The 18,460-nt window shown below is 39.6% G+C and overlaps 1 protein-coding gene across 2 annotated transcripts in view; it reads left to right on the top strand.

The window, feature by feature from the left end:
* LOC145984038 (uncharacterized) overlaps positions 1-18,460 on the top strand; it is a 200,732-nt gene that overhangs the window by 81,707 nt on the left and 100,565 nt on the right. For both annotated transcript variants that reach the window (XM_083117376.1, XM_083117375.1), the window contains exon 2: positions 10,555-10,689. In XM_083117376.1, the coding sequence (XP_082973502.1) occupies positions 10,555-10,689 (135 nt within the window). The remainder of the gene's footprint in view (positions 1-10,554; positions 10,690-18,460) is intronic.

Raw genomic sequence — 18,460 nt, 5'->3', positions numbered from 1 at the left:
AGTCAATGCAAGCTTTCGAACAGAAGACACACGAAAAGTTGCACGTGTCTCTTGTCCCCTTGGTATGTTGTTCACGGATGCGGGTTGAATGTTTTCCTTCAGACTGAAGGGGATTTTGTCGCTTGGGTGTGAATTATACGTGTCGCTTGTCGCTTTGGTGTGAAATTTCCACAAGATAGTTTTCAGGTTGAAGCGACAAGCGACACAGGATTTTCGCAGCAAAGCAACAAGCGACACGATCCTTTAGGGAGATTTCGGACCGGAGCAACAAGTGACACGCGACACATGTTGCTTTGGAACAAGCCAATCAACAGCAACGTTTCACAGCGTAGGAGCATGGTAGGCCGCACAAACTCGCGTTCGTTTGGTGGAATTATGAAGCGATACGTGTTACGGGTCGCGTGTCGCTTGGATGTGAAATCTCCCATAGTCTATAAGCAAGCTTTCACTGTGAATTCACTACCAACAGACAGATGCGACACTATGCACGCTATTAGAAAACTGCCCAGTCCGAACGACACGCAAGCGACAAAGCAACACGTGCCGCTTGTCGGTCTAGTCGCTTCCGTTCGGAAGGTTGCATTTATTATTGAGGGTTCATTTCCAAGCGACACTTGTTGCTGTCGCATGTCGCTTATTACTGCTATGACTGCAGGAAATTTTATGTTCGTTACGTCAAAGCAGAGTATATAATTGCATTAGCTTTTTACTAGGTTTTTACAGCCGCGGTGGTGTAGTCGTTAGGGCGTCTGACTGCTAGGCGGAAGACCAGGGTTCGATTCCCGGAGTGGGTGAATTTTCCGCATTGTCCCCGCATAAAGCAGCTCCGGAGCTCAACAGCCTCATATCAATGGGTGCATGGGGACAATCCTGGAGTGCAAAAGCGGCCGGAGCGTGATGCTGATCACTTCGTCTCCAAAGTGACCTTTTCCCCACATCCCGTAAATGTGCCTTCGTGGTTCTGTGTTATATGCACTTGGAACTTTACCTATATCTAGATTTTTAGTGCGAAATCTTTGGAGTTTGCAACCAGCACTCGAGGCTGCTGTGGATTTTGAGAAGATGACCGCAAATTAGAGAAGGGTCTGTTTGGGCGAGAAATTTTAAGATTGTCCCCAGTATGACTGGAACAGGGCCGTAGTAAACAATGGCAGTGACTACTTCTGGATAGTTTTGCGCAATGATGAATGGAAGAAAGCTCCTGGGGTAGCAGATAGTTGCCAACTTTAAGGTATTTTGAGGAAATATCCGTAGGAAGATTTTGCAAGTTAAGATAGCTGAGACACGAGGCTAATGTCTGGGCAAATTTGTTACGGACAACGTGTGACTAATTAGGATTTTTCGAAGGGGAATCTTGCAGATCTTTTTTCGTGTAATAGAAGCTGATTTGTGTTCCTAAAGAAAATGCTTTATTCCGAATAAAAAAATATTTGCAATTGATTTGTTATTTTGTTTATATTTTTTGGATACTTTCAAGACGAGACGAGACTTTTCACGAGCCGTCTCGTCCCGTCCCGTCCCGTCTCGTGTCTCGTCTCTAAAACGAGACGAGACAGGTGGTCAGTCTCGTCCCGTCTCGAATTTTAAAAAGCCTGTCCCGTCTCGTTTTCGAGACTGAGACACGAGACGAAACGGGACATTTCTCGTCTCGTGAGCAACACTAGTGATACAGGACTTTGTAAAGCTAAATAATGAGTTGATTGCTCTCTATTCTTCCCCCGAGTTTGAAAATAAACCTCTACATGCACTAGTACCATACATGAACACGAACAATTTTCATAACATTATATGAGTGAAACTTACAAGTTGGCTACACTCATTTTGTCAATACCAGCTTCAACTGCATCAGTGTAACGATCTTTTTCAGCATTAAGAAGAATTAATAATTATATTAGAGCAACTCAATCGCAAGAAAGATTAAGTGCGCTTGGTATACTATCCATTGAAAAAGAGCTGCTTCTGAAAATTAAAGCATTGCACTCATTTTACGAAGATGTTATAAGGGAATTTACCACTCAAAACAGAAGAGCAGAATTTACATTTAAATTATTTTAATTAAGTCCTGAATATCTGATTGTAATTTAGGCCTCTACTATAATGTTATTTGCATAAGCCAAACAAACCTAAATTGTGAATCTCCAATGTAAATATAAACTGTTTATAAATATAAAGTGATTTTATAATTTTATGAAGACTTCCACATCAGACATAAAACCTGGTGAGTTTTGAACTTTATTATCCATATTTCATTACTTTATACGTTATGCAATATTTAGTGATGTTAATGTGCAAATCATCAACTATTTAATACGTATAATGCTATCCCCCATTCCATAATATAATGTTTTTTTAAAAAAATGTGTACAGCATGCCCTTTATGAAAATCCAGGATACGCCACTGCTGGACCCACAGTTAAATATTGTATATTGTCAATCCCTCTTTTTATCTACTGCTTGTCTCTTGTATGATTTCTTTTTGATCTCCTATCTTATTTAACATGCAAGTAACATTGAATTATTGTTACAATTTCTTCTTCAAAATTATATTTTTGAAAAACTGATTTGCGCGTCTACTTGTGAAAATTCTATATTTGTACACCCAACGGCAAAATAAATGGCGAATTGCACACAATTTTCATTCAGTCCTTTTCCGCAGTATGATGATTATGAATTGAAAGAAAAACTTCAAATATCTGCTTCGCATCAACAGAATTCCATAACTTACAAGAAATATTTAGGATTTTCAATGAGAAAATTTGCCTATTATTTTTGCCGTTGACTGTACGTACGACACTATTAGGAGTCGGAATAACCGTGTTATCGCGTCTAGTTTTCAGGTTTCCTGTCATCTTCTTGGCATGTAGTGCAGTGGCCGCCCTTTTGTCCTGGCTCATGTTAAACCAGCAGGCGCGTGAAGTACCAGTGCGAACACAGAACAGACACGCATATCCACTGCACACAAAACATTTATATCTTGTACTTCGAACAGAGGTACTTCCCAATGTTTCCAAAGAAAACACTGCGACACAAGTGTTTTCACACGGACTCTGAAAGAAGAATGAACGTCCTCTCGTCTTTTGCGTGATTGTGCATGAGAAAAAAATGCATTCTACCGTTTGGTGTAGAACCTTTTTAATGTTACGGACTTTTCTTTTCAGGGAAGGAAAGGATTAATCGCGAGTTATGCATTCGTCATTTGCTCAAGCACATCGCGCTACGACGCCAGGGGTTCCGGGTTCGAATCCAGGCCTGGGCATAAATGTTTGGGAGTGCCCATTCATCAATTTCATCGTGTCATCGCTCATCCCCATTTTCACAAATGAGCCAAAAGTGGCACAAAAGCGAAGTAAAATAAAGCAAATCAATCAATAATTTGCCCAACATTGAAATTAACCAGGTAGATAGATGCTAAATATCGTGGTATTCTTAACGTATTTTATATCATTCATGGAATAAGCTCATTTCGAACTTTTTCATGTGAATGTATTTATTTGAAAACCCAATGAACTTGATACTTGAATTAATTTATTCCCATATAAATTTTGAACCGACAGTACCTATATATATATATATATATATATATATATATATATATATATATGTGTGTGTGTGTGTGTGTGATTCTAATGTTAATAACTAATACCTAACTGCACGTGCAATCGAAAAAAATCTGTTGGAAATCTTATGTAACTTCAGCATATTCAAATTCGCAACACAAACGGGTTTTCAGTTCTAACGCCGCTTTTCCTAAGCTAAATCGTGTATGGGCGTTTTACGAAAAACTATCACGTTTGTGATTTGATTTTTTTGTTACTTAGTTTAACTTTTCTGCCACTTTTAGCTAATTGCGACGATGAGATATGAGTGATGATATGATGAAATTGGTGAAGTGGCACTCGCAAAGTACACCCATGCCCAGGCCGGGATTCGAACCCTGGAACCCTGGCTTCATAGCACGCTGTGTGAATCACTCCGCCGTGGTGGTCTGCTTATCACATTTATTTATAACTAAGTTCTGTCTGTTTTAGAGTGGAATTTATACAGTGAATCAAGTGATATTCATCGTGGCAAAAGAAAAAAAAAGTTGCAAATTGTTTGAGTTTTTCGTCCTTTTATAACAATTTTTTGAACTTAAATCTATCTTTAAGACTTTGATTTGGTGACTTTTGAATTTCATTCTGGTACACAGTGGCATGTCCAAAGAGGGATTGTTGGAGGTCATCCCCCACTTTGGCCCAGTACTCCTAAAAAAGAACGTCAAAGGCAGGAGATGATGACATTATGAGGGCTGACTATTAAAGTAACCCTCCTCCCTTTCGAAAATCTTGCGCACGCCACTGCTGGCACATTACGTACCTGTGTGTCAGGCGCTTGTAGCCGTGATGAAAAATGAGAACTTTAATATAACGCTCGTTGAAGCACACGCTGGTTTCCTGGTTTGCAGGGATATCTCTACATTTCTCAAATAAGTTTTCTTAAGTTAGCATAAAAACTAATATTAATCTCAATAAATGTAAATGTAATTGCAGTTGGCAACTTTAAGGGAAGAAATTTTTGCCCTTTTTAGTTCATGCTATACGCTATCTTTATCCGTACGTTATCTTTTCCTGTATCCGGTGTGTTGCGCGTACCAGAGTTCAATTGTAGTGCATATTGTAATTTCATTTTTTCATGAAATTACATTGTATTACATAATCACATGTTGCATGTGCTGAAGGAAAGTATGTCCAGCTTGATTATACGTTCCCTAATGACACATTAAATTTTGCCCAGTCATTATTCCCACACCCATCAAACAGTTCACATGAACCCTCTTTAGCGCAAGCCACAGTTTTACTTTTTACATGGGATCAAATGCAAAACTTTTGAGTCGTGATAATGACACTTCAGTCTTTGATTTGAATGTTTTAAAAATCACTCAGATTTGCAGATTAGAGCAAAAATATAGTAATATGCAATTACCATATAAGTAGTGTTTTTGAATGAAAATGAGTCGCAGTGGTCCAGTCTGTGCTACGATGCCAGGTTTTCCGGGTTCGAATCCTGGGTAAGATATTATGTTTGTGCGGTTCGTAATGAAAAACAAAAAAGGGAATAAGAGGAAGAAATTACAAAACATGTTTTAAGTTAAATACAACTCAAATATAGTGAATTAAAAGTAAGTATAATAGCAAAAATGTTTGTAGAGCGCATGCCATGCGGGAGATTCTGGTTAGGTTCCCGGCGTGGATGATATCTTGGGAATTTCTCAGAGTCCTTGCATAAAGCATCTCTGGAGCTCAATGGATACCAGAGAACAAACCTTGGTGTAGAGGTAACCTACGCATGGTACTGATCACATGACCACCTCTATGGCTGACATAGAGAATGTGGAGTGCCCCTACTTGCACGGCCTTCATGGTGTCCCTACTTAGACCAGACACAGGTTTCTGCTACTATTAATCATCGATATATAGGCCACAAATGAATGTTTGTTTCATTTACCTCCAAGATACTGTATATTGTTGAGCTGCTCGAAAGGAAATCAAATGCCAACGAGACAAATTCGCAGCACTAACGCCGTGAATGAGACTGATAGTTACAGATGAGTAAGAGGAAGCATAAAGCGCACGGTAACAGGGAAATAGCATGTTGTTAGTGTGTTCGAGGAGAAGGGGATATATGGAGTGGGTGGAGGCACCGGAAACTGACATGAATAGCCGGGAGGACCTTTGTTTATCTCTGCCTCCGAATCACCATTGGTCAGCTAGGGTTGGAGGAAGGTTGTCATTTGAGAGTGCTATTTGCTGAAACTATAGACATTTCTCATGTTTATTCTTGTGTGGGAGGGTGTGATGGGAGAAAGGCCACGTCAAGCGTGCTGAATTAATGAATACAGAATATTTATTAATTGAGTTATATTAACAAAGAAACGATTGATAAGTTTTTAAGGACTGTCATCAACAAGATATGTCATACGAGAAAGACCACAGGTGAGTGTATAGCCTACTCTGTACTTTTTATGTGGTTCGTGTTTAAAAAAATTGGAGATTCGGGAGCTCCAGATAAACTTTAAATATCCATGTCCCATTGCAGAAACTGTTTTGAGTCCTTGGACTCAGAACTGCATTGACTTCATAACCTATGCCTTTCCAGTTTCTTCTCTCTCTCTCTCTCTCTATCTATCTCTTTCTTTCCAGTTTCTTCTCTCTCTTTCTTTCCAGTTTCTTCTCTCTCTCTTTCTTTCCAGTTTCTTCTCTCTCTCTCTCTCTCTTTCCAGTTTCTTCTCTCTCTCTCTCTTTCCAGTTTCTTCTCTCTCTCTCTCTCTTTCCAGTTTCTTCTCTCTCTCTCTCTCTTTCCAGTTTCTTCTCTCTCTCTCTCTCTCTTTCCAGTTTCTTCTCTCTCTCTCTCTTTCCAGTTTCTTCTCTCTCTCTCTCTTTCCAGTTTCTTCTCTCTCTTTCCAGTTTCTTCTCTCTCTCTCTCTCTCTTTCCAGTTTCTTCTCTCTCTCTCTCTCCAGTTTCTTCTCTCTCTCTCTCTCTTTCCAGTTTCTTCTCTCTCTCTCTCTCTTTCCAGTTTCTTCTCTCTCTCTCTCTCTTTCCAGTTTCTTCTCTCTCTCTCTCTCTCTCTTTCCAGTTTCTTCTCTCTCTCTCTCTTTCCAGTTTCTTCTCTCTCTCTCTCTCTCTTTCCAGTTTCTTCTCTCTCTCTCTCTTTCCAGTTTCTTCTCTCTCTCTCTCTTTCCAGTTTCTTCTCTCTCTCTTTTTCAGTCTCTTCCCCCTTCCCGTGTATGTGCGCCCACACGCGCGCGCATGGTGTACAAGCATGGAATCCAAACCTGAGGTATAAATAATGGCAAAAAAAGAGCTTAGTGCCTCAGTGGCGCAACCACAGGGGGGAGGCATTGCCCCACAAAAAAAATGCTCTGTAATGAGTTCTAGGGGGGCAAGGGGGCAAACTTTGACGACCAAGTGTACCTGCAGGGGGCAATTACCGCCCAGAACTTCAAATTTTATGCAAATAAAAATACTTTTCGTATATTTTTTTGTTCGCTTTGCTCCCAATGTCTGCTTTTCTTAATCTTATTAAGTTCAGAACCGTAGCTAGGGGACGGTGGGAGATGGTCCTGGGCGCCGAACGATCTAAATTAAAAAGTTGTAAAATTGATTGATTGATTTTTTAAAGTCTACTTTATGCACAGAAAGGCTAATTGAGACTGGGCCTATAGCTTAAAGTGGGTTCCAAACCACTATGTTCCTCCACCGGGTATCGAACCCGGAACCCCTTTATCACAAGGCGACGATGTTACCACTGCACCATCGGGGAGGCACAAAAGTTGTAAATGATATATGCCATGGCGTTCCGTGAAATTATTTGCGCTCTATAAATTAATATTGTTTTCAGCCTGCAAAAAAATTGGATCCAAAAATTTTCTTCACTGTAATGCATTGTAAATCACCAGACACAGAATATCACTTGTCTTAATTGACTTTTTTTTCAATGCATAAACAATCCTTTTGAGGAAAGGGAGCGTGCACATTTCAGAGACAATTTATGTATTTTTGCTGTTGGTTTATTGTGAGATGAATGAATTGGTTGTGTAATGTTTTTTTAAAATACCAGTAATATATGCTGTATATAATATTTATTAAAGAAACTTTGAATACGCACACAATTTAGTGTCCACATCTCTCCACATTGCATATATGTGAAACATATATCGTGCATGAAAGTTGTGTTAATGTAAAAAAGAGTTATATTTGAAATGTATTTATCAAGCATTTTCTGTCTTTCAAAAATAGTTTATGCTCTTGTTTTCCGTTATTAATGTGAAATTGAACGTGTTAAAAAAATATTCAAATAGTATGTTCGAACACAAATGCTTTAGCACAAACTTCTACCCCCTTTTTATACTTTAAGAGGATAATAACGTCTTTGATACTACCACTACTAATAGTAATAATAATGTTGGTCCTAGGTTCGAATCCCGGCTTGGGCATGGATGTTTGCGAGTATCCATTCATCATTTTCATCATGCCATCACTCATCCCCATCTTCGCAAATTAGCCAAAAGTGGCACAAGAAGCGAAGTAAAATAAAGCAAATCAATAATAACAATAATAATAGTTATAATAACATTACTAGTAACATTATTATTAACATTATTTTATTAACATTATTTTTATTATTGGTACGTTTATCCTGGTACTTACCCCCCCAGACAAAAATTTGTGGTTGCGCCTCTGATGCCTCACAAAAACCTTTCCTCGGTAGAGGGTCCCATATTTCAATGAGCTAATGTTATCAAGGTTTAGATTGATTGATTGATTGATTTAATTTAAAATTTTAGCACTTAGGCTATTTTGCATCCGTCACATTATACGGGATCCAGTCCCTTACCATAAATATAATAAAACAAGTTTCTGAAGATTCTTACCTTGAGGCTGTAAAGAGGTACTCAGCCCATATAAAGACAAAACACAGGACAACACACACACAGTCGTACGAAAATATACTGGCCGTAGATCCAAACGCCAGAGCGTGGTTAGTCTGCAAAATGCAATCCAGGCTACGTGGAAGTGAGGTTGACAATTGAGTGTACTACGTGGAAGCATCACCCCTTACAGCCGTTATCAAGGTTTAGAAATGCAGAGGAAACTGAGTTATTTGATTTGCTTTTATAAAAAAAGAAACATTGCGTATGAAATATGTACTGCATATTTGTGAGGGACAAGCTCCCGGGAAGAAGTGTGTGTGTGTGTGTGTGTGACTGAACTGAAAGTTGTTTCGAGTGGCAAGCTAACACGAGAGAGCGCTGAATGTCAGATTTTTAAAATATTGCAAATAGAATGCAGCGAAAACCAGGTCAGCACTGTTTATTAGTTTGTTTAGCGTTACTCTTCTTCCACTTTTGGCTAATCGTGACGATGGGGATGAATGCTGATAAGGTGGATGAATGGACACACACACATGGACAGCACAATTCCTGCAGAGGGTTATCCTGGCTGCAAGTCCAAGCGCCAGAGCCTTGTTAGTCTGCAAAATGCAGTCCATGATGTACTACGTGGCAGTGAAGTTGACATTTTGGTGGACAGCTGTTATTGCCTCCAATTCAGTGTCAACAACAGCTTACTCACCCCCTCCCCAAATGGAGTGCTCAACGTTGGTGCAAAGCGAGGAAGTAAGACTACCTGGATGTTGCGAGGTTGCAATTGCTAGTTCATCCAGCAAAGATTTCATGCGCTACCTGCGGCCAGCATAGTCGTCTGCTTAGGCCGGCCGCACACCGGATCCTACATGACGCGACGAGTCATTCTTGTCACAACCCGTCTCAGGGAAGGTTTAACATTTGGTTCTTGTTGGAGGCCACACACCGGACGAAACATTTGACTCTAGTCACGTTGCGGCAGGTTGCGACGGTTTGCGACGGTTTGCGACGGTTTGCGACAAAACGAAGGGCCATGGAATTTGGTTTCGCATGGAGCTGCTTACGACAAAACTATCTGCGCACGCGCCAATCCATTCACTGGAGGCACAGACATTTAATCACAGACCTGAAACGGGGGCAATTTGAAGCCAGCAATTAAATGTAGTCATTGAATCTGTGGTTAGCATCTTATTTTCAAACCAATTATTTGCTGGAAATATTTCAATTCGCAACACAAGAACCGATACATCAATTCTACACACACATTGATACATTGATTCTGCTGTAAACTTCTATACTTACAATGCATCGTTACCCGCTTCCCAAATTACAAAAGACAGATCCAGACTACTGCGTAGTACAAGGACGAAATTTGCTTTCAAAATTTAGCCAACAAATTGACTCGTCGTGTCGCCTTGTGACTCGTCGTGTTGCGTTTCGTCGCGTCGTGTCAGGTCGTGTTGCGCCACGTCGTGTTGAATTCGCCCCCAGCCATGTTTGAGCTGCATTGAGAAAAGCATGGTACGCAAAATGATTGTCAACTGTTATAAGCTGGAGCTCCCTACTACTCCACTCTGCATCCAGGAAATGCCACAAGACACATCCAACCTATACTCTATCCAGGGAATCTCCGGAGCAAGCAAACGAAAACTGGTCTGCGCAAGTAGTGACTCGAGAGGGCTCGACCAATGAACGCGTGAGAGGGAAAGTGAGTGCAAGAAGAGAGAAATGCGGCTGCAGCTACCAGCTGTTGGAAGCAGCACGTACTGCTTCGTTTCACTCACTCGTTTTCTCCCCTTCTCTACCGTTATGCGCGACCTTATTCAATAGATTCCCGGGACAGAGAATAGAAACCGCTTTGCTCCAACCTTGAGCGTTCCTGGAGCCACCTAATAGGAAACACAAACAGAATACTGCTACGCGCGTTCGTATGGTTAATAAAAAGTAACATTTTTCTAACTTGTGAACATAATATTATATAAATAGGTATACTGCCAGAAATGTTTTGCACAGTATTCAGGCATCAGGCAGTGGAACACAATAAGAATCAGCCATTCCCCAAACTTCTACCAAAAGTGTTTTGAATGTTATTTTGATAACCTTTAGGCTTAACATCAATATTTTGATTAACTGTGTTATATTTTGTTTCTAGGGCTTTCGGTTTGTCTCAAAACGATGACGACAAGCGCACTGGTGCTGCAGAAGTTTTTACCGACCACAGTCAAAAGCACGATGAATCTGAACCTTATAAATTGCTTTCAACCAGGAGGAAAACCGTAATGCAAAGGTAAGCGAGACCCAGTTACATGTTTTCTATTCAAGTGTGACTTCAGGAAGTTTTCACACCGAAGCGATAAATGAAACTTATAGTGTTTCATTTTGAGGACTTCAATCGAATGTCATGCCACTTGGGTGTGAAACGTTGCTATTAATTAGTTCGATCTCAAGTGGCACATGTCACTTGTCACTTCGGTGTCCAATCGGCCTGGATAATTCAACCAGAAATCTTTCATTACGATAGCTAGACAAGTTTGAGAGTACAACTTCCTGCTTCCAAGAAGCCATTTGATGGAATCTTATCTGCCTGATTTTTCTGTCCGTTCGGCTATCCTCTACTTAACTGTAATGCTGTAGAGCTCCATTTAACCGATTCATAAATCTCCATGGTTCGCATGCTATTTCATAATTGTTGAAACACCGTGCATGTAGAGTGTGTACCGCATTATTAATCTTCGCGGTTCACATGATAATTTATAATTGTTGAATCATCGTGCATGTGAAGTACTGTTCTACATGCTGCACTCTTCCTCTTTTTCTTTCAAGAAGCAACCAGACACTTCAGAATATGGTCCTTGAAGCGAAATTCGACACTTCTATTTTAAATTTCCGTACCATCACGTGCATTTCCACCTTTCAAAAATCTGTTTCTATTTGAAACTATTACAGGTGTCATCGTTGGAATTTCGTAGTATGCACTCATGATTTCAAAAACACACGTAGGAAGTTTGAGATAAATACATTAATTTAAAAATATAATTTATTTCCTTCCTTTTTTGTTTGTATTTATTGTGCAACAGTCTTATGGTGCGTGGACTTTCCCTCTCAAAAGTTCTGATGTTAACTTCAAATCATGTTGTTTCTGCTGACGATATACCAAACCTTGTGGCCGTCAGCTACTATCAAGTGTTTATTTCAAACTAGTTATCAACACACACTCGCTTTCTGCCAGAATATATATTTGTAGCCTGTGCTAGAAAGTTAAGAATTTTTTGCTAATTTATTTAAACGTTAAAATATATTTGTACAGCTGCGAAAATATATTACAACCTTCAGACATTTCTATTCTTTCTCCTGAAATCTTCAATTTTTATTGATAATGCAATGAAGCAATTTCTAATGTAATTTCTCTATTATATTACCATTGCTAGCACATGATAAAACTATCATAATACTCCTATTCAGATTTCGACATACACATACTCGATTAAAGAAATTGTTACACTATGTACATTATTAATTAATTGAAATAACATATGTCTTGTACAAAAGATACAAGCCATATCATATTATTTACTACCACTTTGGAGATACAAAGTATTTCGTATTTTTTTTATTTTACATTGATTTTATGCCTTTTAGGCTAATTGCAATGACGAATATGAAAGATAAATTATTGAAGGGAGACTCGAAAAGGAACACCCATTCTCAGGCTAGGATTCGAACCCGAACCTTCTCTATCACCAAGGCCATAATCATAGAAGGCATAACTAAGCATTAAGAGTAAAACCACCTTCCCTCTTCTGATAGAATTTTAACATTGACTTTCATTATTTTTGTTGAAAAAAATGTAATATAAAATTAATTTCTTCCAACAAAGTAAGTGTTCAGTCGGCCCGACAAATTTTAGCAGATATTTTTGCGAAAATCAATTTTTAAGTATGGTCTGTAATTTATTTAATTGGTGTTTTAAGTCCAATTTATGCACAGTAAGGCTAATCAGGACTGGATCTTCAGTTTAAAGTAGGATCCGAACCACTATGTGCCTCCACCGGGTATCGAATCCGGAATCCCTTGATTACAAGGCGCCATCGGGAGGCCCGGTGTGTAATTTATGTCGAAATGATAAAATGAATTAATGTTTAGAGTGAGTGAAAGTATATTATCTTCGAGACAATAATATTTATAAATGCTGTTGTGGCTGTGCTGTATTATTTCATCCAAATGTGTTGTAGAATCTTTCAAAGACATCTTTGAAATAAATTGATAAGTTTGGTGTGTGTGTATTTTCTAACATCTTTTCTGCGTGTTCTTATACCCTGTCCCGGCTATCTCTGGAGCAATCGAACGAAAACAAGTCTCTGCGCAAGTAGTGACGCGAGATGGCTCCACCAATGACCACGTGAGAGGGAATGGGATTGCGTGGAGGGGGAAGAGACTGCACTTACCAGCCTTCGCAGCAGCGTGTACTGCTTCGCTCTGCCAACTCGATCCCCCTCTTCTCTGCCGCTATGAACGACCTTGCTTCAGAGATAACCAGGACAGAGTATAGTCTGACATATTTTGAGTTAGAATCGACGCTGTGTACAGTTCTTCCTCCTCTTTGAAGCAGACGAAAAACGAATAAAATCGGATATTAAAAAAATCTGCATCACTTCTTTGCGGAGATCTAATTTCGAAATTAATTGGGCGCCGTTTTGTTCTTTAGGGGGTGTGGAAGGGAAGAAGCGGGGACTTTGCGTGAACGTACCCCTATGGTGACCTAACATTTTGCCAAAAATCGCCTTTACCTTCTTGGATATATCTAGGATTTCGTGCAGTGCTCTAGGGTTCAGTCACATGTTTTAGGCGTTGATCTATACCATTTTGAGGACAACTGAGGTTTTTAAAAGAAACAATGCCAGTTGAGAAAGCCAGACAAAAAGTGGCGTTTTGTTCTTTAGGGGGTGTGGAAGGGAAGAAGCGAGGACTTTGCGTGAACGTACCCCTATGGTGACCTAACATTTTGCCAAAAATCGCCTTTACCTTCTTGGATATATCTAGGATTTCGTGCAGTGCTCTAGGGTTCAGTCACATGTTTTAGGCGTTGATCTATACCATTTTGAGGACAACTGAGGTTTTTAAAAGAAACAATGTCAGTTGAGAAAGCCAGACAAAAAGTGGCGATAAGTTTCAGTATGCTGACCTAGTCACCAAACTAAAATCTACCCAGTCCTCAAAGGGATGTTTGCCGAGCGCTGAGTTTAGTTTGTTTCTAATATTTTCAATAAATTACAATGGGCAAGGCAAGCTCATATAATTTTCTGCAGGGTGATGCCATGTTTCATAAAATAACGGGAGGAAAGAGCGAGTCTTCCTTCATTAGTAGAAGTTTATTTTGCTGAGCAGATCTCTTCGAACGCCGCTCTCGTCCTCTGATGTTGACGATGTGATTAAGTGTTTTAACCACTTCATCACGAAACTACAGTCCTTTTAAATTGGGTTCTTTGTATGAAAAATACAAAACCAGGATATTGCAGGGGCTCTCCCACATCCGGGAAATGGGGAAGCATTCTTTTGTGACACAGGCATTCTGAACATTCAGTGCAACGCCAGCAGCCTACTCGATGTGAAATGTTTTATGCACATAAAGACTTCCCTTGTTCTTCATAAGTTTTTCTCGTCACAAAATGTGTGCTGCATAAGTGTACACATTTTCTTTGTGGTACAAAATCTGCTAATGATCATATTGAAAATATACTGCTCCGTTTTGCATGAAAATCTATTTTTTTGTCTTAATCATCCCCAATTGCCTTTACTTCTCGCAGTAGAAGACTGATATGAGTTGAAAAAGACCACGTGAGATCTGGACACTCTCTTTGTATTTATTTAGGTATGCTTTTCTAGGTCTAGATTAATCGTGACGATGCAGAGCAGTGGCTAGAGTTTCCTACGTCACGCTTTCTACCTTCATGCTTGGGACAAATACTATTTTCCTTGTTTGGCCTTCTTTTTATACATATTCACACGCAAACAGCAACTCCATGACCTCGTAAAAAAATCCGTATCAATCAATTTTGTCTCAAGCTCTTGCACTACAACAGAACTCTTATCTATCACTGTATTAAGACAAAAAGAAAACCCTATCCTGAACAAATAGTTCAAAATGCCTTTTGACATTATATACTTCCCTAATCTATTAGGAAATTTACGATGCATTACTATATTATTAATTATAACGATATACAGAGAACTGTTAATACAATATAGTTTTCAATAGAACAACGTTGTAATAATGATTTAAGCGCTTTAAAATTAATAACACGACGAAATATTATTGCATAATTGATTGTTGATTAATACTAACAATTTAATAAAAACATTTTCGATATTGACCCTTTCAGGTTTTCAAAACGCCCCTGGTAAATTATCTATCACATCATCGTAACAAAAATTATAACTGTTGTTCTTGTAAATTTGATTCGTGAGCACGGCAAGTAAGACAATCTTTACTACATTTATTTCTTTCCAAGACAATAATAATAATAATTTAAAGGAACCCCAATACTTTCACGGGGCTTTGCAACGTTCACTATTTTCCAACTTTTTCCTCGTTCACCCCTCTCCCATTTTCCTCAACGCCCGAGGTTACCGCCCCTCTTTCTCCCCTCGACCTACAACTATGGAATATATAACACATGGACGAAATTAGCGAGAATTAGAATGCCAGTACTTACTTATTGTTGGACTGTATTTTCTGTGGGCGGTTCCTGCTCTAAGATTTGATGGGGAGGGGAGTGACGGTATTTGGTCAGGCCAGACAAATTTCTGGCGGACTTATATTACATTTGTAAAATTTAATTCTGTTAAAATTATCATCGTGTATTCTTACGATCAGCTGAAGCACAATCTTGATGAATGAGGTATGCGGTTTGACACTGAGCAGCAAGTCAACTAGTGCCACAACTCTCAACCCCTCATTATTTTTAAAATTAAAGGTGCCACTTCATAAAAGTGTACACAACTAATGGGAAATAACTGTAATCCTAACTGCTTCCTTCATTACTTGAACTTTAATTTACTATGGGAACCATTACGTTGTTTTGCTTCTACAGGTTCTAATTTTATCAGATTATACCTCTCGTCGTGAGTCAATCTGTTTTCTTGTGAATATTTCTGCTTCCATTGTCGTTACTGTAAAGAATAACAAATTACTATTGTCATATTGACCAGGTAGGAAGAGATTAGACTTTATCTGAAAATGAAAATATACATCATTAAGATCTCGCATCACCTTTTAACAATGGAACGAGAATTCCAGTTTCAATGACAGTAAACTTTGCAACAATACGTTATTTTCGTTCCAGAAAGTGTGATAGATTGGCGTGATGCTGATTTGTAACGGAAGCTCCTTGCAGAATCCTGTGTTCTTCTGCTATTGTTACGCATTATATGTGAATGGTTACATAAATTTAACTCAAGTCACCGTTGTACTGTAGTTTCCCACGAATAAAATATGTGCACGTTTTTGATCCTGTCGCGATATCTGAAGATACAGTTTATGCTCGCATCGGAAACAAGATTGCTCTGCACATTATCTTAGTAAATCATTCTCATAACGGATTCGCAGACGGTGGTCGTCCTCTTCCGGTGTTAAGGCGTATGTACGAGATGGTGTTCATTTCCCATCTCCCAGCAAACGCCATATTTTAAAGGTGATGGCAGGTAGTTAGTTCACACTCAGTGTTGTGTATAGTCGGATTGTCTCAGTCGCGACACTAGAACGTTTATATATAAGACCAGGAGGGGCTATGAAGAAATATTTCTTCATTATTTTCACCGATCCAAGGCAAGTTTTCGGATTTCAGATAACGTTTTCCCTTTCTTTCTACAAATTCTTTCACACATAGTCTTCCCACTGCATACGTGGTCGACGTCTCTTGCCTGGACTCTAGGATCTGTCTAGCCGGCCCCCGTGGTGGAATAGTTAGCACAGGCAAAAAATCCTTTATGAATTTCAGCTGGAGGAAGAAAAACGTTACACTGTTTAACAAACTGTGTACAGATTTGTACAAAACAGGAGCGTATGTAGTGAGTGTCCTGGACCCCAGAAAAATCTCATTCTTGTGTACATTTAGGCGTAATTATATTCGTGCCACCTCTGATGCGGAAATGAAACTCAAATTTACTCCAACTTTCACTTCACACGCGCTTGCTTGGGTTTGCACATATTACAAATAATTCTCTTTGTGTTTCAAGTCCACTTTATGCACAGATACGCTAATCAGTACTGGGTCTACAGTTTAAAATGGGATCTGATCCACTAATGTGTGTCCCTATCCCTTGATTACTACAAGGCGATGACATTACCACAAATATTGAATAGCATATGAAAACCTGTTGGTCAAACATTAGAATGAACATCTGCAGTCTTACGAAAATCATCTGTGATGATTGCAAATACCAAACTACAACAATCTGCTACATTCATGGTTGAGGTTTTGTCTTCGATAGTTGCCTCTCCACGTGCGCACGCCTATGCGATGAACATGAAGTCAGAATTAAAGAAGTAAGGAACGAACTTTTAAATCAACTGAAACTGTCTTAAATTGGAAGTTCAATCATGTATGACTTTGTCATTACTTCTATCACTTGTTGAATGCCTTGCGTTTAGTCTGCTGCAAAAGTTGTGGTTCAGCAGTTGCTTTAGAAATACCCAAAACCGGAAGTACACAGTTCCAGAGAATTTGGCGTCATTTACTGTGGCGGAACGTCATTTGTCTCCAAAGCAGGGAGAAGCGTTCGGTGTCTTGTGAACCTAGCGTAAAGGGCGATAGACAAACGGGACTCTATCCGTTCAACTACAGTTCCTTTGGCTCGTTTTAGATACATTGTTTTGTTTGTTTTTGGTAACATTTCTGTCACGTTGGTCGATTCCATAGCATTTTTCGTAAATAAGTTTATTTTTATTTCATTCTTTTAACTTTTCGATTGCAATCAAAAATGCATGGCTACAAGAGTACGCTGATGGCCGCGGTGGCTCAGTCGGTAACGCGTCTGACTACCATGCTAAAGGTCCCGGGTTCGATCCCCGGCCGGTTCAAATCCGGGAACTTTTCTAACGATGGAAGCGGCCCCGGCGCTCACCCAGCGTCGAATAACATGGGTACCTGGGGGAAACCCTGGGGGGTAAAGGCGGTCAGGGGCGTGATGCTGATCACATCACCCCCACTCACGACCGGATCAAGAAAGTGTGGGGCGTTACCCCCACACCCCCTATACGCCTTCATGGCGTGGTGCTATGCACAGGGGAGCACTTTACCTTTACCTTTTTTACAAGAGTACGCTTGTGTTGTTCCTACCCGATACTGCTTGCAGTCTTCTTTCTACTGTACTTCTCGCAAGGTTTTTCATTGTGATTGGTATTTTATCAGGGTTGAATCTCTGTTAATGTGATTGTTATACGTTTCAACGTGCACGTGTTTTCTGGTTCGATTCTCGGTAATGGCACATTTCAGTAGTTCGGATTGGACTTTTAACTGTAGATTCAGTCGCCAACATAAATTTTAGCCAAACGTTTGCCTAGTGCACCTCGTAGAAGTTATGCGTCACCCTACATGACAGCATGTAGGCGTGTAATGTCTTAATATCCAGTTACGTTGTACTGCTGGCTGAACACGGGTTACGACTACAAAAACCACGGAGCTAAAATGTTAATATTTATGCGTCTGGAGCTCAAGCAAGTGGTAAATGACTTACCACTTACATTTGAAACCCTTCTTAAAAATAGAACGGTGATTGCAGATGGACCAAATGCCTATCATTTCATTAAGCATTGCACTGCTTATGTCGATTTTATGAACAGATAGGCTAGTCATAACTAAGCCTGCAGATTAAAGCATGATCAGAACCTCTTAGCTGTGCCCCCGCTGAAAATCTAATCCGAAACCCTTTTACAAGGCAAGCATTGTACTGAAAATCAGTTGTGGGTTGAAAACTGTCTCTCGGAAGAAACGTATAATTGAAAGGAAACTGACCACTTGCTGGTTAGGTGCTCCATGATAGGGGGAGGGCCAATCACT

This window comes from Lepisma saccharinum, chromosome 2 (assembly GCF_977018435.1).
Source record: "Lepisma saccharinum chromosome 2, izLepSacc3.1, whole genome shotgun sequence".
Lineage (NCBI taxonomy): Eukaryota > Metazoa > Arthropoda > Insecta > Zygentoma > Lepismatidae > Lepisma > Lepisma saccharinum.
Note: the sequence above shows the minus strand (reverse complement) of the source record. Positions and strands in the feature narration are given on the sequence as shown.